This window comes from Cynocephalus volans, chromosome 11 (genome assembly GCF_027409185.1).
Source record: "Cynocephalus volans isolate mCynVol1 chromosome 11, mCynVol1.pri, whole genome shotgun sequence".
Lineage (NCBI taxonomy): Eukaryota > Metazoa > Chordata > Mammalia > Dermoptera > Cynocephalidae > Cynocephalus > Cynocephalus volans.
In genome coordinates, this window is record NC_084470.1 from 31,329,245 (window position 1) to 31,349,187 (window position 19,943).

At 35.7% G+C, this 19,943-nt stretch overlaps 1 protein-coding gene across 2 annotated transcripts in view; it reads right to left on the reverse strand.

Moving 5' to 3' along the window:
• Positions 1 to 13,137: 13,137 nt before the first annotated feature.
• SATB1 (SATB homeobox 1) overlaps positions 13,138 to 19,943 on the reverse strand; it is a 76,914-nt gene continuing 70,108 nt past the window's right edge. Inside the window, exons 10-12 of one of the 2 annotated variants that reach the window (XM_063114196.1) lie at positions 17,296 to 17,499; positions 16,635 to 16,730; positions 13,138 to 15,033 (exon numbers count right to left, since the gene is read on the reverse strand). In XM_063114196.1, coding sequence (XP_062970266.1) covers positions 14,518 to 15,033; positions 16,635 to 16,730; positions 17,296 to 17,499 — 816 coding nt within the window. In that variant the 3' untranslated portion in view covers positions 13,138 to 14,517. The remainder of the gene's footprint in view (positions 15,034 to 16,634; positions 16,731 to 17,295; positions 17,500 to 19,943) is intronic. The other variant, XM_063114197.1, reaches the window with a different exon arrangement.

Below are 19,943 nucleotides of genomic sequence, written 5' to 3' on the forward strand. Positions count from 1 at the left end.
TTATAAGAAAGTGACAACTCATTTTCCAGAGTGGCTGTATTATTTTGCATTTCCACCACCTACATATCACATTTCCAGTTGCCCCACGTCATCTCCAGCACTTAGTATTTTCAGTATATTTTATATTTGCTATTCTAACGGGTGTGTAGTGGTATCTCACTGTGGTTTTAATTAGTATTTCCCCAGTGAATAATGATGTTGAATATCCTTTCAACATCATGGTACACTCTTTGTTGAAGTGTTTATATCTTTTGCTCTTTTTAATAAATTGGGTTGTTTTCTTGTTGAGTTTTTAAGAATTCATATATTCTGGATACAAATATTTTGTTGAACATGGGATTTATGAATATTTTCACCCAGTCTGTAGCTTGTCTTTTCTGAACAGTGTCTTCTGTAGAGCAAAATTTTAAAAAATTTTATTATGTTCTGTTTATCAATTTTTTCTCTTATAGTTTGTGCTTTTGGTGCCATGTTTAAGAACTCATTGCCAAACCCAAGATCACATGGATTTTCTCCTCCCGTTTTTCTAAATGTTTTATGATTTTGCATTTAATTTCATAGAAGGTGTTAGGTCTAGGTTGAGGTTAATTTTTTGGCCTATGGATAACAAATTGTTTCAACATGATTTGTTGAAAAGATTATACTTTCTTCATTGAATTGCTTTTGCACCTTTGTCAAAAATCCTTTGGGCATTTTGCATTTCTGTTTCTGGCTTCTCTATTCTGTTCCATTGGTCAACATATGTATCCTTTTGCTGACACAGTACTGCCCTGACTGCTATAACTTTATAATAAGTGTGAAAATTGGGTAGTATGATTCCTCCAACTGCATTCTTTTTTAGAATTGTTTTAACTATTCTTGTTCCTTTGCATTTTTGTATACATTTTAGAATCATTGTATAAATATGTAAAAAAAATCCTTTTGGGATTTTGGTGGGTACTGCATTAAATATTCAGACCAATTGGAGAGAATTGGCATTTTTACTATGTTGAGTTTTCCAATTCATAAATATAATATTTATTTATGACTTCTTTGATTTCTTTCATCAGTGCTTTATAGTTTTTAGTATACAGACCGTGTACAAATTTTGATATACAGTTTTTATTGTTTTGAAGTTATTGTAAATGGTATTGTTTAAATTTCTGTTTTTAATTTTACATTGCTTGTATATAGAAATATGATTGATTTTTGTTTGCTGACTTAATTCCTGTGACCTTGCTAAATTCACTTATTATTTCTAGAAGTTTTTTGGTAGATTACTTAGAATTTTCTATATAAAAAAATCATATTATATGCAAATGAGGACAGTTCCATCTTTTCCTTTCCAAACTGTAGCCTTTTTTCTTTTCTTGTCCTATTACAAAAAGCACAGGTGATGAGAGCAGACATCCTTGCTTTTTTCCTGGTCTTAGGTGGAAAGCATTCAGCCTTTTGACATTGAGTATGATGTTAGTTGTATGGGATTTTTTTTCGTAGATGCCCTTTATCAAGTTGAGGAATTTGCCTTCTGTTTCTAGTTTGCTAAGAGGAGGATTTTTTTTTTTTGAATGTTTTTCTGCATTGATTTGATCATGTGGGTTTTCTTCTTTTGATTGATTGCTAATATGGTAGATTGCACTAATTGATTTCCAAATATTGGCCATTTAAAAGCAACACACATAAGTTCTTTTTCATTTCAATCCTTTTTCTAAAAGTGGGTAAATTGAGTATATCCTGTATTTCTCAATTTTACTATGGAACACAGCAATCATGACAAATCTACTTTTTTTAATCCAAAAAATTTGTTCATTGCACCCCACAGTCATAAAAAATGTTAAAACCTTCTCAGCTGGCAACTTATATTCATTCAAACTTGTGTAAATAATACTTAGCTTTTAAAATTGTTTAAATGGACTTTATTTTTTAAAGTAGTTTTAAGTTCAGAGCAAAATTGAGCAGAAGGTACAGAGATTTCCCCTATCACCCCCGTCTCATTATCAACATCCCTCACCCGAGTGGCACATTTGCTACAACTGATGAATCTGCACTGACACATCATTACTATCCACAGTCCATGGTTTACATTAGGGTTCATTCTAGGTGTTATACATTTTATCGGTTTGGACAAGTCTGTAGTGATATGTGTCCATCATTACAGTGTCACGAAGAGTAGTTTCCCTGCCCTTGGAATCCCTTGTGCTCCACCTATTCATTCTTCCCTCCTCCCTAATCCCTACTGATTTTTTTAATATATCCAGTTTGATTAGTTATTTTTCTTTTTTTTTACTGAAACCTGGATGTTGTGGGTATTATGAAATGAGACTCTGAATTTTATTTAAATCCTCTGTTTTAGCTGTCTTTTATTGACACTGCTCTGGCAAGGGAACTTGGAATGACATCTTTCTACTGCCAAGTGGGGGTAGGAGTCCCAGCTCCTCCCTAGGACTGCAGTGATGTCCCCTGGCTGGGAGAAGTAGGAGTGCCTTGTCACTACTCCCCTTGTGGCCTCCACTGACACCATTGTGGGGAGGTGTGGCTTTGTCACCACAGGACAGTGATAAAAGTCTTGAGTGTCCACCAGGCATCCTCCAACACCACCCCCTGGGGATACTAGGGCACCTTGTTGCAGCCTCTTGAGGGTAGAAATCCAGGCTCCCCACTCAGCTTTCCTGGTCTGGGTAGGGGTAGAGCTACAGTTTCTTCTGTGGTGTTTGGCTGGAGTAGGGTAGTTATTGTCTAAAAGTTTGCTGTCTTGCTAGGCTGCCCCCTTTCTTTTCCTTGGGTTAGAGAGAGTGGCTTTTGGGGACTTCCTCTGTCTGTATTCATTGTTATTTCTAGATTGCTGGCTTCTTCAGCTCCAAATCTGGGGTGTATGAGGTGAAAACAAAACCCTGGGAAATTACAACTGTGTTGCTCCTTGAGTCTTGAGGTTCCTAGCTGGTCTGCCTTTTTCTTGCCAACTTTCAGTCTTTTAGTGTTTGTCTTATATATAATGTCTGGGGTTTTAGTTATACTTAGCAGGAGGAATAAGGAAAAGTGTCTCTACTCCATTTTCCCAGAAGTGAAAGTCTAAATAATTTTTAAGATTGTAAAGAAATCCTGAGACCAAAAGGTTTAAGAACTGCTAATCACATTCAAGGGTTCTTTGGTTTTGAACTGTGTAAATATGTAAAACAAAACAAAATAAAAGATTTTTAAAGGTGGTCTTAATATGGTTGCTTTCTACTCATTGCACCACATAAAGTCAGCAGAAAACAAATGGTCCTCTCATAATTTATCCTCATCTTTTTACAAAAGAATTGTTTTAACACCAAAAGAAAGAAACCAAAACTCTCAGAAGTTGTAGCCTTGCCAAATGTACAAATCGCGTACTAAAAATTTTTTTACCTCCACCGTCTTTTTTATTTTTTATCACCTCTTTCAGGTCCAGTGGAAACTCACCTTTACATAGGCACCTATAAGGAGACAAACATGTGGAACCCCTGCTCTAGTTTACCTTTCTGGCAAAGGTAACTAACTCTGCTTGCCCCACAGTAAGGAGAGTATAAATTTTGTTAAATGAAATACTCTCGAGATTCATTTTGTGGAATCTGGAGAGAAAGATATCTTTTCACACTTGAGCTGTAAAACCAAGTTGCCTGTTCTGTGCAGGACTCTGAACCGCATATACTCAGGTTCTGAAATGATTGTCCAATATAGTGTTAGAACAAGGTCCCTAAGGAGGACTGTAATGGCAGAAGTTTGTTGCTAAAATTTTATTATAAATCTATAAACCTTTATTCCTTATGTTTTCCCCATTTTTGTTTTTTTTGTTTTTTCATCCAGAGGCTATTGTGATAGGTACATTTTTTGCAAATATTAATGGTAGCTATTATTTTTTAAAAATTGAGTAAACAAACGAGTAAAATTCAAGTAAACATTGGGTCCAATCCAGACAGAAGTAGGCTCTGCAGCTGCTTTCAGTCTCTGTGGGTTTCATGAGCCAAAGAGTTAAGAGGGGTGACAGCAGAGCCCTTCGTTCCTCTGGTCTTCAATGGTCAGGAGAGCATTTCTCCAGGACATGGCACATAACCACTGGGGCTGCAGAAATAGCCTTTTTGAAATAGTGGAGGCTCTCTGTGTCAGAAGAAATCATTTAAATCCCAGTGGTCTTGGTTTACTTCAATAGAACTCTCTCTAGACTGAATTATTTCCCAAAGGGCCATCAAGCCAAGTGCCCATTTAATCTCAGATCCTCAGAGGAAAAGCTTACAGTCGTCAGTTGCGTGTCCTTCTCAGGATGGAAATAAGACAGCTCTATCTTTCTGCTGGGCCAAGAAGCACTGATTGCAGGAGAGAGCAAATGCTCTCACAATCTAATCAATCTCACAGAGCAGATGGATACAGCAATTAGTGCAAAAACAATTTTGCCAAGAATATTAACACTTCTAGAGTTTATCAAGAAGGGGTGAAGTTTCTACTCAATTTTCTAAATTTATAGAATATTTACTGGTGAGCAACAGGGTGTAGATCTCTGGTTTTATGCTCCTGTGTAGGGCAAGGTAATTAATAGAAATTAAAGAATTAGGTTCTTCTTACACATCCAATGAAAAGTAGAATTAAGAACAAAAGAGTTTTCTGGTTGATACATGCTCCTGCCCTTCTGAAAAATACTGAAATGATTATTTTGTTTTGATACAGCCGATCCAGAAAATTGCTTCAATTATTTACCTTTGCAAACCTAGGCATGGCTTAATGATCTAAGGCAGAGGTTAAGAAATGTTTTCTGTAAAGGACCAGAGAGTAAATATTTTAGCCTTGTTGGGTCGTATCACAATCACTCTAATTCTGCTGTTATAGCACAAAAGTGGCCATAGAGAATTCCTAAATGTATGGGCATGGCTGTGTTCCAATAAAACTTTATTTACAAATAGGTGGCAGGCCAGATTTGGCTCATGGACCACAGTTTGCTGATTCCTCATCTAGAGCGTTGATATTATTGCTCCATCTCCTCTAACATTACATATAGGAATACATTCTTTTTCCAAAATTAGGGCATTTATTAGAAGCTCCAAAATTATAAACAGGCAGTGTCTCTAGTCTTCTTATCTTGTCTCCAACATATTCTTCATACTTCTCTTTCTATATCCCTCTTCCTTCTCCAAGTTCTCTTCTCTTCTTCCATTAGTTTTATTCTTTTGCACAGTCCTCTACTCATTCTTCCTTCCATAAACTTCAGTTTAGTCAAATAAGATTTTGTGAGCTAGCCTGACAACCTACTCAGAAGCTGGGTGTTAAAACTATGCCTCTTGTGGCAAGTAAGGATAGAGCAATGAGTGTCGAGGCAAAAACTACAGCTGTATTTTGAGAGGTGAAAGGGTTGCTGGGAAATATATCCTTTGGGGTCAGTTACATATCCTCTTTGTAACTCAGTTTTATCATCAATAATGTAATGATAATAATTATCAACCTTACATGGTTGTTATACAGATGAAGTGAGTTTGTATTGCCAAGGGCTAGCCTATTCCTTCAGGAACAAAGCAAGGATATCTGCTCTGACCATTTCTATTCAGCATCTTACTGAACATTCCAGAAAATAAAATAACAGAAAGAAAAAAATCCATTGGAAAGAAGAAATAAAACTGTATTTGCAGATGATATGATTGTGTAGAAAATCTGATGGAATCTATAAAAAAGTTACTAGAACTAATAAGTGAGTTTAGATTAGGTTGCAGGATAAAAGGCCAATATACAAAAAAACAAACAAACAAACAAAAAAACCAATTGTATTTCCATATATTAGAAACAAACAATAGGAAGTCAAAAATTTTAAAAATAACATTTTCAATGAAATAAAAATATAAAATAATTTAGGGATAAATCTTGAAAATGTGCTTGAACTGTATATTGAAAACTATAGAACGTTACTGGGAGACATTAAAGAAGATCTAAATAAATGGAAAGATGTATGAGGATATTTCAAAAAATTCTTGGAAAGATTCATATTATCTTTCCATTCTATTTTTTCCACAGACTTTTGAAGTACACTCATATTGTATTCATGGATCCAAAGACAATATTGCTAACCCCCAAATAAGCTATGGAGTTAAAGCAACCGCAATCAAAATCTAGCAGATTTTTTTTTTAGAAATTGACAAGCTGAATCTAAAATTGATTAGAGAATGAAAATATCAAGAATCATCACAACAACACTGAAAAAGAAGAATAAACTTAGAAGACAGATCACCTGACTGTAAGCCTCATTATAAAGCTATCATATTCAAGACAGTGTGGTCCTGATGGGAGGGTAAGTAAAGAGCAACAACGCAAAATAGAGAATCTAGAAGAGTCACATACATATACCAGGATTCAAAAAGATTGTGGAAATATAGAATTAAAAGACAATACAAATCTTTCCAGGAACTTTTTGAAGTACCCTTTAGAAGTTCAATTGATTTTTAACACTGGTACAAAGGCAATTCAGTGGAGAAAAAATAATCTTTTAAATAAAAGGTACTGGAGCAATTGGAAATAAATATATAAAGAAGAAGAAGAAGGAAAAAGAGGAGAGAAGGAAAGAAAGAATTTTGATCGAGATCTTATACCATATACAAAAATTAACTCAATATGGATCATAGACTTAAATGTAAATCCTTAAACTACAGAACTTCTAAAAGAAGATATAGTGGAAAGTTGTGGTGACCTTGGATTAGGCAAAAATCACTTACATACAAACGACATCAAGAGCAAAACCTGTAAAATAAAAAAAAAAAATTGCGAAATTCAACTTCACCAAAATTAAGAGTGTCATTTAAGGAACACTATTAAGAGAATAAAAATATAAGAAATACACTGACGGGAAATATTTGCAAATCCCATATCTGATCAAGGACTTGAAACCATAATATATAAAGAACTCCCAAAATGCAATAAGCAGAAAACAAACAACCCAGTAAAAAATGGGCAAAGGAACTGACACATCGCAAAAGAAGATATGTAGACAGCAAATCAACACGTGAAAAGACATTCAATTAAGGAAATGCAATTCATTAGGAAAATGCAAATTAAAATCATGATGAGATATCACTACATGCATAAAAATGTTTACAATTGAAAGACTGACCATATCAAGTGTTGGCAAGGTGTGGAGCAATGGGAACTCTCATACGCTGCTGGTGGCAGTGTAAAATGGTACAACCACTTTGAAGAACAGTTTGTCAGTTTCTTAAAAAGTTTAACATATACCTATGATATACAAAGTTATTTTACTCATAGGAATTTGCCCAGGAGAAATTAAAGCATATGTTCATACAAAGGCTTGTTTATAAATGTTCATAGCATCTTTATTTGCAACAGCCCCAAACTGGAAACAACCCAAATATCCATCAGCCACTTAATGGATAAACAAATTGCACTATATCTACAAAAGTGAATATTCCTCAACAATAAAAAGGAATGAACATGAATGAATTTTAGATTAATTATGCTGAGTGAAAGAAACCAGACAAAAATGAGTGCATTCTGAATGATTCTGTGCATATAAAATTCTAGAATATGCAAATTAATCTATAGTAACAGAAAGCAGATCAGTAGTTTTATGGGGACTGTAATAAATGAGAATGGGAAGGGTAGAATGGAGGTTTTAGTACAAAAGGGAGAAAAGAAACTACTGGGATGATGGGTATGTTTCCAGTTGTGTGTGTGTGTGTGTGTGTGTGTGTGTGTGTGTGTGTGTGTGTACATACTTTTATATATCATGTATATTTTTGACATATATTTCAAAACTTACTAAATTGTACACTTTAAATATGTAGTTTATTATATGTCAATTGTACCTTAATAATTTTGGTAGCCCCTTCAAATAACATACAGAATCTCATGATATGCATTTTGTGTGTCAAGCTTACCTTTTAATTTGTGTTATTCTCTATCCAAATTTTGCATTAATTTTCTTATATTCTTTTTTATTATATTTTATTATAGTATTTATGAAAGCTTTAGCAAATTCTTTTTGTAATAAGGTGTACAACAATGTTATATTTCAAGAGGACCATGGGATGTGATATTTTAAATGCTAATGAAAGATTCTTTACATATGTCAATTTAAAATGCACCAGTTAGAGGAGAGTGTGCAAGGGATATGGGTTTCATTCCACACTGTATGTGCAACGTTTCTTCTAAATTGTCTGATCTCATTCCTTCCTTCCTTCCTTCCTTCATTCATTTACAAAACATATATTTCTGTGGCAGGATTTGAGTAATATACATGCATGATATTGAATTTACTTGATCTTATATGGTTGATTATAACTGTAGTTTAAGCATTACCTGAAAAACTTTATAGACCCTAGATAGAAAGTCTTACTGATGTTAGATGCAGTTTCATCTCTATAACACTTTTTTCTTACTCAGTAGAATAATTTATTTTCAGAAACATCCTGACACATTCTGACATTTGAGTGGTTTGATTTTTTTTTGATGTATTACTATTTAAAAAAAATAGGATAAATGCCAAATGCCTCTATGAACCTCAGAGTTTATAGCACAGAATTATTAGTTAAATTTAGTTCTTCATTTAAAAAATAAGTTTACTGGACTGTACCAATTGGAGTGTGAATTGATTTAATGCAGTTTGAAACATAGGAATTGCCAAATCCTGTTGGCTTTTTATTATGTTATTTTTATTTCTTGAAGCACATACCCCTGTTTAGAGATTTTTTCCTCCCCAGGCTAAGAAGATTTCTGTCCTTTTTAATTTAGCCTTTTTGGGCATTTTGCAAATATTCTACCTTGCTATGTTTTTCTGGTCTATTGTAGTAGAGCCAATTCTTCATTTTCTCTGCTTCTCACCTGTTTCTATCTATTTATTTGTGTATAAGATGTCAAAGGAAAATGAAAAGTAACACCTCAAAATACCACCTTGAAAAAGAAAATGCCAACAAATTCTTTTCTGCACCTGAAGCTTTTAATTCTTTAATCCACCATGGAATGTTGCTTAATTACATATTTTATTATGCATAACTGAAAATTATGTACTTTAGTTTCAACAATGATATGAAAGCATGTATTGTTTATAAATAAAGAGAGGCTGGTTTGTCTCTATTTTTTTATGTTACAAATATTTGTGGAATTATCACGTTCTCCTTCTAAAACTTGGCTTTTTGAAAATTCACAGAGAGCTCTGAGAAGAACTTCAAGTTTTGTTTTCTCTAGAAATCAGAAAATTCATTACTTTGCATAAAACAAGATGATGTCATAACATCATTATGGGCAAAAATCATTGAACAGTTTGATATTTTCATAGAAGTTTTCCCTTAACTTTTATGTTTTACAACATATTTATTAATGAAAAAATGTTATAGTTGTTGAACTCTGTGATGAATCCATGGCAGTTCATTCTCAATTCTTTGATGTGTGTTTGAAAACTTCCATAATAAAGTTCATTTAAAAAAAATATTTGGTGCTTACAGATTTTATACCAGGGTGATAGAATATTCAGGTTAATATTTCACGAGGAAACAGTCCATACACTTGATTTCAATTACTTAGTGATCAACTTTTTCATATAGTGTCAGCGAAATACACGTTATGTTTCTAAAAATATTGAATTGCAATTAGTTTTTTTCTTCTGCGTTTTCTGCATTTGAAAAAGCTTTTATTAAGTAGAAAATTGAGACTGAAATTTGGAGATAGAGGCTGGCCGGTTAGCTCAATTGGTTAGAGCATGGCCTTGTAACACTCAGGTTGAAGGTTTGGTTCCATGGACTGGACAGCACGCCCCCCCCCCCAAAAAAAAAGAAATTTGGAGACAGAAGACTTGGGTTTGAGACTAATGTGGCCATTTAGCAGCTAAACAAATCAATTAACCTATTTGAGTGTCCCTTCCCTTGACTTTGAAGAGGGAATTTCAGTGCCCACCTTAAACAACTCAGAGTGGAATGGATAGGTTTAAACAAGATGTGTTTGTGGCAATGCCTTATAGAATGAAGCTTTCTACAAATGTTGCTACCTGCCTTCATATTAAGATGCTGTTTGACAGGTTTTGCTCTGGACAAATACTCATTTTGCACCACATTGCCACAGACTCGATGAATTAATAGACATATTTAAATACTGGAATCTTCTTCAATATTCTCACCTAACAGTTACTTTTAGTTCTTTTGTGAAAGGAAAATCAGAGTAGCACATAGGACATCATTTCTTTTTGGGGGGTGTAGGGCATGAGTTAAAGACTCAGTCTCTGTAATGAAAACTTATTTGAATATCACAAATATTTCTGATTCAACTCACAGTAAAGAAACAATGTTCAACGATTAACGGTGCAAAATATGTCACTTTAGAGTTTCTTTGCGAGTGTTTACTTTGCAAGGGAACAAATCTACTGCTCTACTGCATTCAGCCACCTCATCAACCATTATCATAGAGAACAGGGCCCAAGTCAAGTGCTTTTGTCACAGTAGGTATATTAGCAGCTGAAAATAATTGACAGGAAAAGGTGATTTAATATACAATATTGGTACAAGGCAAGAAGCCATAATTGAATTTTGGTAGTGTTCTTTGGATAAAGTTAAATTTGGAGCTATATATGTCCCACATAAATAGGGTAATGTAAGAAAATCTTAAGAATGTTGCTCATCTTTTAAACATTAATTCCAAACTTTTTATTTAACATTTGGTATTGTTAAACAGGTATAGTATTCTGGACATACACCTTCCACCACATTTCTTTAATAAGGGTACTTTATATTTTATCAAAAATGTGCATATGAATAGATTGTAATTTAGCCTTTGTCGAAAGACATGCAAGTATTTAGTATTTACATTAAAAGGATTGCCTCAGAAGAAACACTGAATCCATAATATGCACTCTTAAAAAGTCAAAAATACTTATTCATAAGGTAGACTACAGTAGTGATATTTTCTGATATTTCAGGTATGATTAATATTTTTGGACCTCCGTTGGTTTCTACACTATCATGCAAATATCTGGCTTTCTTTAACACAATAGTCCTCTTTCTATCAGCTATATTATAGTGTATACACATTTTAATTGCTCTTTTTTGAAAGTATCACCAGGCAGTTCAGAATACCTCATTAAATGAGAATATTGTGACATTCAAGGACCTTAATATCAGCCAGGTATTAACAATAAGAAATAGGGCAGGATTTAATAATGGAATATATGGGATTCTCATTTTTACTCAATCTTGAATTATTTAAATGTTTGCTATTCAAGCTATGTATTTTAGATAAGCACAATTGATACAGATACTACTACTTGGGGGAAAAAAACAAACTTTTAAGCTCAGAATTCCTTAGTAATAAAATGCTATTCTATACACATTTTATACATATGTACAAATTGTTACCAAGTGCCACACAACTAGGGCACACATATGAGTTACCTTGGTTTTCAAAGGTTATGTGTCAACTCTGCATATTGTGTGGCAAGGAGATACTATCAACATTATTTTTTGCATAATGTGCAAGTATTATAATGGCCACAGAGTGTAATACAAATTAGTGGCAAAGTGCTGAGAGAAGGAATCCATGACAGATTCAGACGCACAAGGTGAATATTACCCGTAAACTACCTGACTCTGCGAAGGCCTTAACAGCACGAAGCGCTACGTCATGCGCAGCTTTTAAAAGTCTCTGAAATACTTGGACACAATGAAGTTTGTTAGAGAAGTTTTACCATAGCAATAGGCAACAAGAGGATTGGCATGAGTGATAAATGACACTGCAGGAACAATATGGAAGATCACCTGGACAAGCTTTTTCTAAAATGTCATCTTCCCTGAAAAGTTTTGCCTACTCCATCATTTATTAACAGGAGATTTTTTTGGGGGGTGGTGGTGGTGGCTAAAAGTATCAAATTAGCCAAACCATGCTGACTTTAAAAATGTTAGCATTGTTATGTTGATTTCCAACACATTCATTTCATTGAAAACGTTACTTCGAAAGAATTTAGGAGAAAAATCTTATTTGCAACCTAATTTCATCTTCTAAAAAAATTACATTTCATACCTATTTGACACCTTGTTTTACCTGTTGGGCTGGTTAAAAAAAGACATCAACTCTACTCTGCTGTATCTAGCCGTTTTCCTTAAACTTGGGGAAAAGAAGAAAAATGCAGATACTTGTTTCTTTTTTAACTTAATGACGTACAGTTTCTATTTTCTTAATACATGAAATCTAGTTTCTATTTTCTTAAAGTTCTTTACCTCAAATGATAACTTTTCTGAACTCTAGTGAGCAAGAAAATTTAAGAGTTTTCTCATTTAACAACAAGAACTGGGAAGTTTTTCAAAACAATTTTAAGTTTGCAACAAACCTGCTGCCTTCAGAGTAACTCAGCCGTGCTTCAAAAGTAAATGGAACTTTAAAGTTGCCTGGAATTTTCAATAATTCCATCTCAGCTTAAGTACAAGTTCACATTAAAGCAGCCCAGCTGCCTATCAATGAGCTCATGGGGCCTGAGGAAATGGTAGGCAGAAAGAGAAAGGGCGATTGCTGAACCATGTCTAAGGAACCCAGATACCCCTATTAACCAATAGGAAACCTTAAAAAGAGGAAGCAAAAGATAAAGTGGGAAAAATGCCAATCCCCCTCCCCACTCCAGCAAAAAAAAACCTAAACAAAAACCAAAAACCACCCAAAACTGCAACACTGGCCTCAAACATTTCTGTGACGATTAGCACACCTCATTGCATATCCTGGCATTTACTAAGTGTTATGTTGCAAGAATTTTGAAGATTGTGTTTAAATTCCAGGTGTGTTATTCTTATTTTCTTCATGTAGTTCTTATAGTTATGACATATGCAACCAAATGATCTGAGTTATTAACTTATTCCATTTATAACTTGTAAAAAAATGATGCTTACTAGGGGGTTTTTATAAAGAAGGTCCGCTTTTCCCTCTACTCATTACTTGTTACTATTAATAGCCTTTAAAAACATTTACACACCAGATTAAGGAAAAAGTTTGCCATAATTGAAGTATTGTGGAATAAATGCAGATGAATCCATTCTAAGCACATTATCTGCTAGAGACTGGATTTACGTTTTTTTTTTGAGTCTTTTGACCATCCTATCTCTCTGTTTATTAAACAAAACGTTAACCAAAATCAGGTCATCTTCATTGTGAAATTTCATACCCATTTAAAAATGAGCATGTGTTTGTGATTTAAATTTACATTTTTTCAAGTGACTTTTCAATTGCTTTTTAAAAAATCAGTCAAAGATCAAGAGAGTACTAACATGCACCTAAATGAGAGGGCCATCCTGATTCTTCTTGAAAGTTACTTCACATAAGCAGACAAACCCTACCATGTCATACCATACAAACAATTTTAATTGTGTAGTTACAGTCAATAACCACTCCTAATCAGAACATTTCTGCATAAAGAAAATTGTGATACACTTATAAAAACAGCCAGCTGTAACAAAATAGCTGGTGTTTTCATAGCCATAAACTCATAAAAAAGAAATACACCTTTATACAGAAATTTTATACAGATGTAGCTTTAAAATTGATTGTAAACCAAAGGAAGACACATTGCAAACATCAATTATTTTCACATTAATTGCATAATTTTCTAAGGTGATCTATTAGTTTTATTTACCTAAGCTTATTTGCATGATAGTAAAAATTGCATACAACAATAAGAGTGAAGCTTATAGTATGAATTGCTTGGATAACATAGAGCACTTTTTATAGGCAACTGTGTAAAGCACATTTTCTCTATTTAAAACTTTTAAGACACTTTGTTTTACTGCCCATCAAAATACATTTATAAATAGAAAAGAATCAGTATGGTAACAAGAGAAGCAATATTACATTTAACGGAAACTTCCGAAAAATTAATTACAACATGATGCTGCAGGATCTACAAATAAATAATGAGGACTAAATTGTGTTTCACATTTTCTTTTCCTTTTTTTAAAAAATCATGTAACAATGAGAATGAAAAAAAATTACAGTGAACTTTTATTTCCAAAATAAAAACAAATTTGAATTACGGCAGTGCCATATAATACAAGGCATTTGTTGGCATATGTCATCTTTAAACTGCATTCCACAGTCTATAGTTCTTTTGTAACATACAATAGAGTAACAAACTCTTTTTTTTCTTTTTTTAAAATAAGGGGCCAGTTTCCAAAGATCAGTGTGGAGTGTTACAGAAATAATTAAAGGAAAGGAAATCATAATCACAGAAGTTATAATGCTTGTTTGAGGCTCCAGAATAATAATAATTAAAAAAAATAATCACTGGTATCATGCTTACGGGGTACACACCGTGGTGCGTCCCGTGAACACAGATTTAATACCAAACAATCCTTGATGCTTCACCTGGGGCTGCCAAGCAGTTTGAACAGAGTAAAACATTTAGTGCAGTCTGTATTATCCTTTCCCAACTTTCCTGTTTGTGCAAGTTTCTGAAGATTCATTGGCCAAACAATGAACAACAAAGGTTTTCTGAGAGAATACAAGGTGGACTTTTCATTTTGTTAGTAAATACCAGTGGCACTGATGAATGAAAATAATACTTTTATCTCAGTCTTTCAAATCGGCATTAATGTCCGTGTTTGCTTCCACTGATAGCGCTTCTTCTAGTTTCACTGAAAAAAGGGTGTTAGCATTTTTATCTTGGACACTCTCTTCTAAATCCTTAAGCAACTCCTCCTCTTTATATTCTGCCACATCCACCTCCAAACCGGAATTGTCCTTCAGTTTGCCATGGTGCTTGAGATAATACCGCTGGTTCTGAAAGAACTTGATGATGGTGTACTTGGGAAGGTCAAGCTGGGCAGACAGAGTCTGGATGGCCTCTTCGTCTGGGTACAGGCCCACGTCTTGTATGAAACTCTGAAGGATTCCCAGGGCTTCCACCGAAATTTTTGTTCGTGGCCGGGTCTTCTGCCGGTTCTCCTCATCTGACTCTGCGGGCGAGGCCACCGTGGTTTGCCGTGGGGGGAGCCGAGGGCCTGCCTGTGGCTGCTGCTGTGGTGGTGGCGGTGGCGGTGCCTGCTGCTGCTGCTGCTGCTGCTGCTGCTGCTGTTGCTGCTGTTGCTAAAAAGAAACAAGCAGACAATCAGAGCTCTGCATCCTCGTAGTTCCACACAAAGCCGACCAGAATTAGAGAACATGTGGTTACGAATCCCACATATAGCTTCTATGATAGGGACAGAGATTCAGAACAGAAAGGCAGGCCAGCTAAATAGCCCACAGCATTTAGGAAAAAAAATCAAAATGATATGACCTAGGAAGGTATGAATTAATTCGGCTTTTGGGGGCTGCTGTGCTTACTCATCAGAGATGAGTGGAGGAAGTGAAAACCCAGCACTCTGAAAATGCAAGGCATAAACTTCACCAGAAGGATACGCATCAAAGGCGAAGACAGCCGTGCAAATTATGATGTAAATAATTAACAAAGATTTAAAATGAAGATTGAGAAGCAAGGATTTGAAAGTCATTTTAGAAAGATGAGTTAAGAACCATGGGTAAAGAAATGTGTGTTCTGTCCCCTTTAACTGGATGGCTAAAACATGGAGCAAGAATAGAAGATAAGCATCTGTCTTATTCAGCAAACACCCCTTATGAGTACAAAGGATTTCAGAGATTCTCACGTTTGTGAATTTTCTATCAGACAGTTCCAATTTAATACACACACACAGTGCACTAGGCTGACACTGCAAGTTTTTTTCTTACCCCCAAATAAAGGTTCAATCCACCAATTCAACAGCTAGCGAATTGTTTTGTCTAAAGTAAACTCAGATGTGATTAGGATTTAAATTTAATGTGTACAGACACTTTTTCATAATTAGTATCTGTATATGTGCTGTAATTTCCATACACAGCAATACATAAAAAATGTGTGACACATGCACATACTGTACACTTGATATCCATAATTCTTATCAGCACAGCAAATCAACCTAAGTGGCGAAATATCAGAACGGTTATACTGTGCCCAAGCATTTCCTTTTATCCCCCTAAGAAGAAATTTTATTAAAAATAATTTACATTTTCAAACAAGTACTATTTTTATTACTTAATATATATCCTTCTCTTTTTTGTTTTTGCTAAACAGTAAGTTTTTCAGGCTTTCATGATTACTCTAGTGCTTGATATCCTAAGGGATTCTCCTTTTCAATTTGTTTTATCTTTAATACGTACTCAAGGACTTTTTTCCTGGTGGATGGATAACTCTATTATTTTTAGCTACATATACGTATTTTTTTTCACAGCAGTACCAAGAAATAATGCAGGTGATTCAACAAAGATAGCAGAATTTGAGGACTCTGGAAGGCAATAGCATTTTTCCCTAACATCCCCTTAGAAATTAAAAGAAAGAAGTTACACAGCTCAAATTCAATTACAACACTCGTTCAAAGCAATTGAGGCCATAAGAGCACCAACAAACTACCTAATCCCAGAACTTTTCAAAGAAAATTCACAGGGGAGTTCCCTCAGTGGGTGGCTAGGAGACAAGTCTCATGACGTGACAACTAAGTGCAAGGTTGTATCTGCTGGCACAGTGGCCTTTGGCCACAGCCATGGTTGTTAGCATGTCCTTTGCAGGTCTGATAGTCCTGATCAAGGGAGCAGGTCTTTACGCCACCCCCTCTGTCTCCCTTTCTTGCTGGCATAGGAAACTTGTGCCCGCTCACCTGAGGAGCAGCACCGAGCCACAGTGCAGGGGTCGGCAGGCCTGGTAAGAAAACGCCTCTAGACTCTCCTTTCCCAAAGGTGGAGGGAGAGGGGCTCTAAAGGAAAGACAAACAGATATGACTCACCCCTAACCTGCACTCTGGGAGGGCGTGGGGACACAGCTACCAGTGAAGGAAGGGCCAGAGAGCACAAAGCAAGATTAGTTAGGCTTCCCTCCCCTCTTTTTAGACAGAATCCAAGGTATACAATTGTGATTCTACAAACTTCCCCTACAGCAATAGCAGTAATTCCTTTCCTCAGGGGCAGTGGGGCATTAATTAAAAAATAGGTGGTGTCTGAAATTCTGATTTTTAAAAATGCTAAAATTTTTAAGCGCTCACACACAAAATCCAATACTAATAAAGACACACTTGCCAAACAAGAAGTGTAAGAAGGGGGTTCCTGCCACTTTGGGGGTGGAAAGATGAGGGCAGAGGAACACAATACACATGTTGGGAAAAAATGTGTTAATTTTCTTTTATCCCTCCAAGCAAGATGGCAGTATATTGTTATCTCTTGCTAAAAAGCCTATGTTTAGACTGGCTGGAAGAAGATTTTTTCCTGCTAAGTTTAAAGCTTTATTTACTTAGTGCTATATTGAATTGGCCAAGGTAAACGAACCTGAATCTGCTCGGCTGGAACGTGGATGATGTGGGGTGGCCTGTCGCCATGGTGATGCACTGCGTTGCTCTCCTGTTCGTAAATGGCATCTCGTTCTGGCTGAGGAAGACTGAGGAACCTTCGGATCATGGAGAGGTTCTCCCACAGGGTCCTGTTTTCTGGAGAAGGATCTTCTTTCCAGCGTAACAGCTCACACAACCATCCCTTAGAGACAAGGGCATAATACATCAGCTTGTGCCTATTGAGGGGGTGCAAGGGGGCTGGCATTTTCCACTAGAAGCTAAAAAGGAAAGACCCTGAGTTAACTTTTTTGTAAGCGCAAAGCACTCCAATCTGCTTTAAAAAAAAATATTTTTACCCTGTTAAGAGAGGATAGCTGTGGCTGTTGAGGAGGCAAGCTGTTTCTAATAAATGTCTAGATTTGCATTTTAAAGAAGAGACGTATTTTTCAGACTCCAAGGGCAAAAAAGCATGTATCATGGATGCTGCGATATGTGAAATGGGAGAAAAGCAGTTGGGTGTGCTTCCAGTCATGCCCAACTTTCCTGTCTGACAAGAAGCCCTCTGAAGATACTAAAGGTATCAAAGGAGGAGTAGGACAGATTTTAGAAATAATTTTTTTCCCTAAAAGTATTTCCTAAGTTTATAATTTTTGTATTAGAAAGAAAATTATGTATGAATGTCAATGTATGTGTGTGTGTGTGTGTGTGTGTGTGTGTGTGTGTGTGTGTAAGAGACAGAAAGAACACGTGTAGTTGTGTGAACAAGAATGCTGTCCAATATGACGTTTAATGATTAGAATGGGCATTAGAAGAATTCTCCAAGAAAGAACTTTCTGAAAAGAGACCGTGGAGTCCTATTTTTTGGCTGCTGCAATGTGAGCATATGGTTTGTCGAACAAAAATTTTAATGAGTTTCCGGGGTCAAGAGAGAAGGAAATGTCCAATGAATGCCAAAATTTGAACCTTTCTGATGCCTCTCGAGATCCAGTTTTTGATGCTGGGATTATCTATCAAGAACTGAGTGGTCCAACAGAGTACATTTTCTAGCTGCCATCTCAAAACTTGGCTGCCACAATGGACACTAAGCAATGGGGTGGGGTGGAAGAGTGAGGGTGTCCCACCCAACCTCCCACCAGTTAAGGCAGCCAGCCCTTAGCTGTTGTGCTGTGGACTAAGAGCTCTCAGCCACACCTGCTCTGGAGAAATGTCTTAGAGTCATCTCTCCTGGAGATGCCTGGAAGGTTATTCCGCCTCCTTACTAACTCCTCACCCTGGAGGGCCAGTGATTGGCTTAACCAATGGTATAAAATCTCTGCCCCCTTGTCCCAAAGTGGATAACTCACTCTACCCTTCACTTTACTCTCTAGAGATGGCTCCCTCCCCACCTCCCCTTCCATTCTTCCTGTTCCCTCTTCCATCTATCTAGGGCTAGGACTTTGAGCCTACATTCTTACCAGACCCCTTCCTCTCCCCTATCTTATCTCACTTCTTCCAGGGCTTCACAAAATCATTAGTATCTGATTCCCTATCCTAGGATCTGCTTTTAGAAAATCTGACCTAAGAAAAAGAGGTTTCTTGGAAATCTAAAGTAAATTAGTTGGATGGGAATGGAAAGAGTACAGTTGCTTTATTATGTGATTTTTAGGTCTAGACAAGAAGGGTTTTGTTTTGTTTTTTATATTATTGGGGGTAAGACCAGAGGATGGCATGACTTTCCTTTCCTTCTAAAACTGAACCATTAGAGAGAAAATAATTCTTCCGATTGCAATTTACAATGGAAGGAAGGAAGGCCTGTTCTCCCTCAAATGGCCTATTTGGAGATTCTAAAAGAAAAAAATGGAGAAATGAGATTAGCTTCCCGAGGCCCACCTACTAACTAGCCAATGGTGACTGCTGCTAAATCTCATGAGATCTACTAATTTTCCTAAGAGTTTTGATTCTCTATTAAACAGGTCTTTTAATTAAACAAATATATACATGGGGGTAGTCATGCAATCATGCACTCATTCAGTGCCACTGAACATAATTCAAGCTTAAGAGAGCAGGCAGCACAGTGAAGATTTACCTGAAAGAATATTAGCTAAATAAAAAATAATCACAGTGATCACAGTCACTGAACATGCTTCTCTTCTAACCACAGCAATTCTATGCTTATTTCCAGAATACCACAATATGACATATTTTAGCTCTATTTATGTGAATATAATATTAACTATAAAACTGTCTCTGAGTATTTGAAGTATTTGAGACCCACTTGTACATGGTGCCCTGGAGATGTTCATTTAGATCTTACTGGTAAATATTTGCTATTTGAATTAAGCCATGAAGATATTATATATTTTCCTATATCTAAGCTATTTCTTTATTTTTCTTTTGGTTGCTGTGTAGGTTTTAGATTTATATCATCCTGTAGGCTTGAATGTTAACTGTGATTAAGATTACTTTCCCTCTCCCTTTTGGCGGCATCTGTTAGCCATGACAACCGACAGGACTCCTATGCCTGAACCCAGCAAATCACACAATTTTATTTACCTTTCAAGAGAAGTTAGAAGGTTCATAAAGAATAGAGAAAAGATTTTTTTTTAAACCTTAGCTAGTAGTATTGTACTATTACAATAAGTGCTAAACATTGAACATCTAAGAATT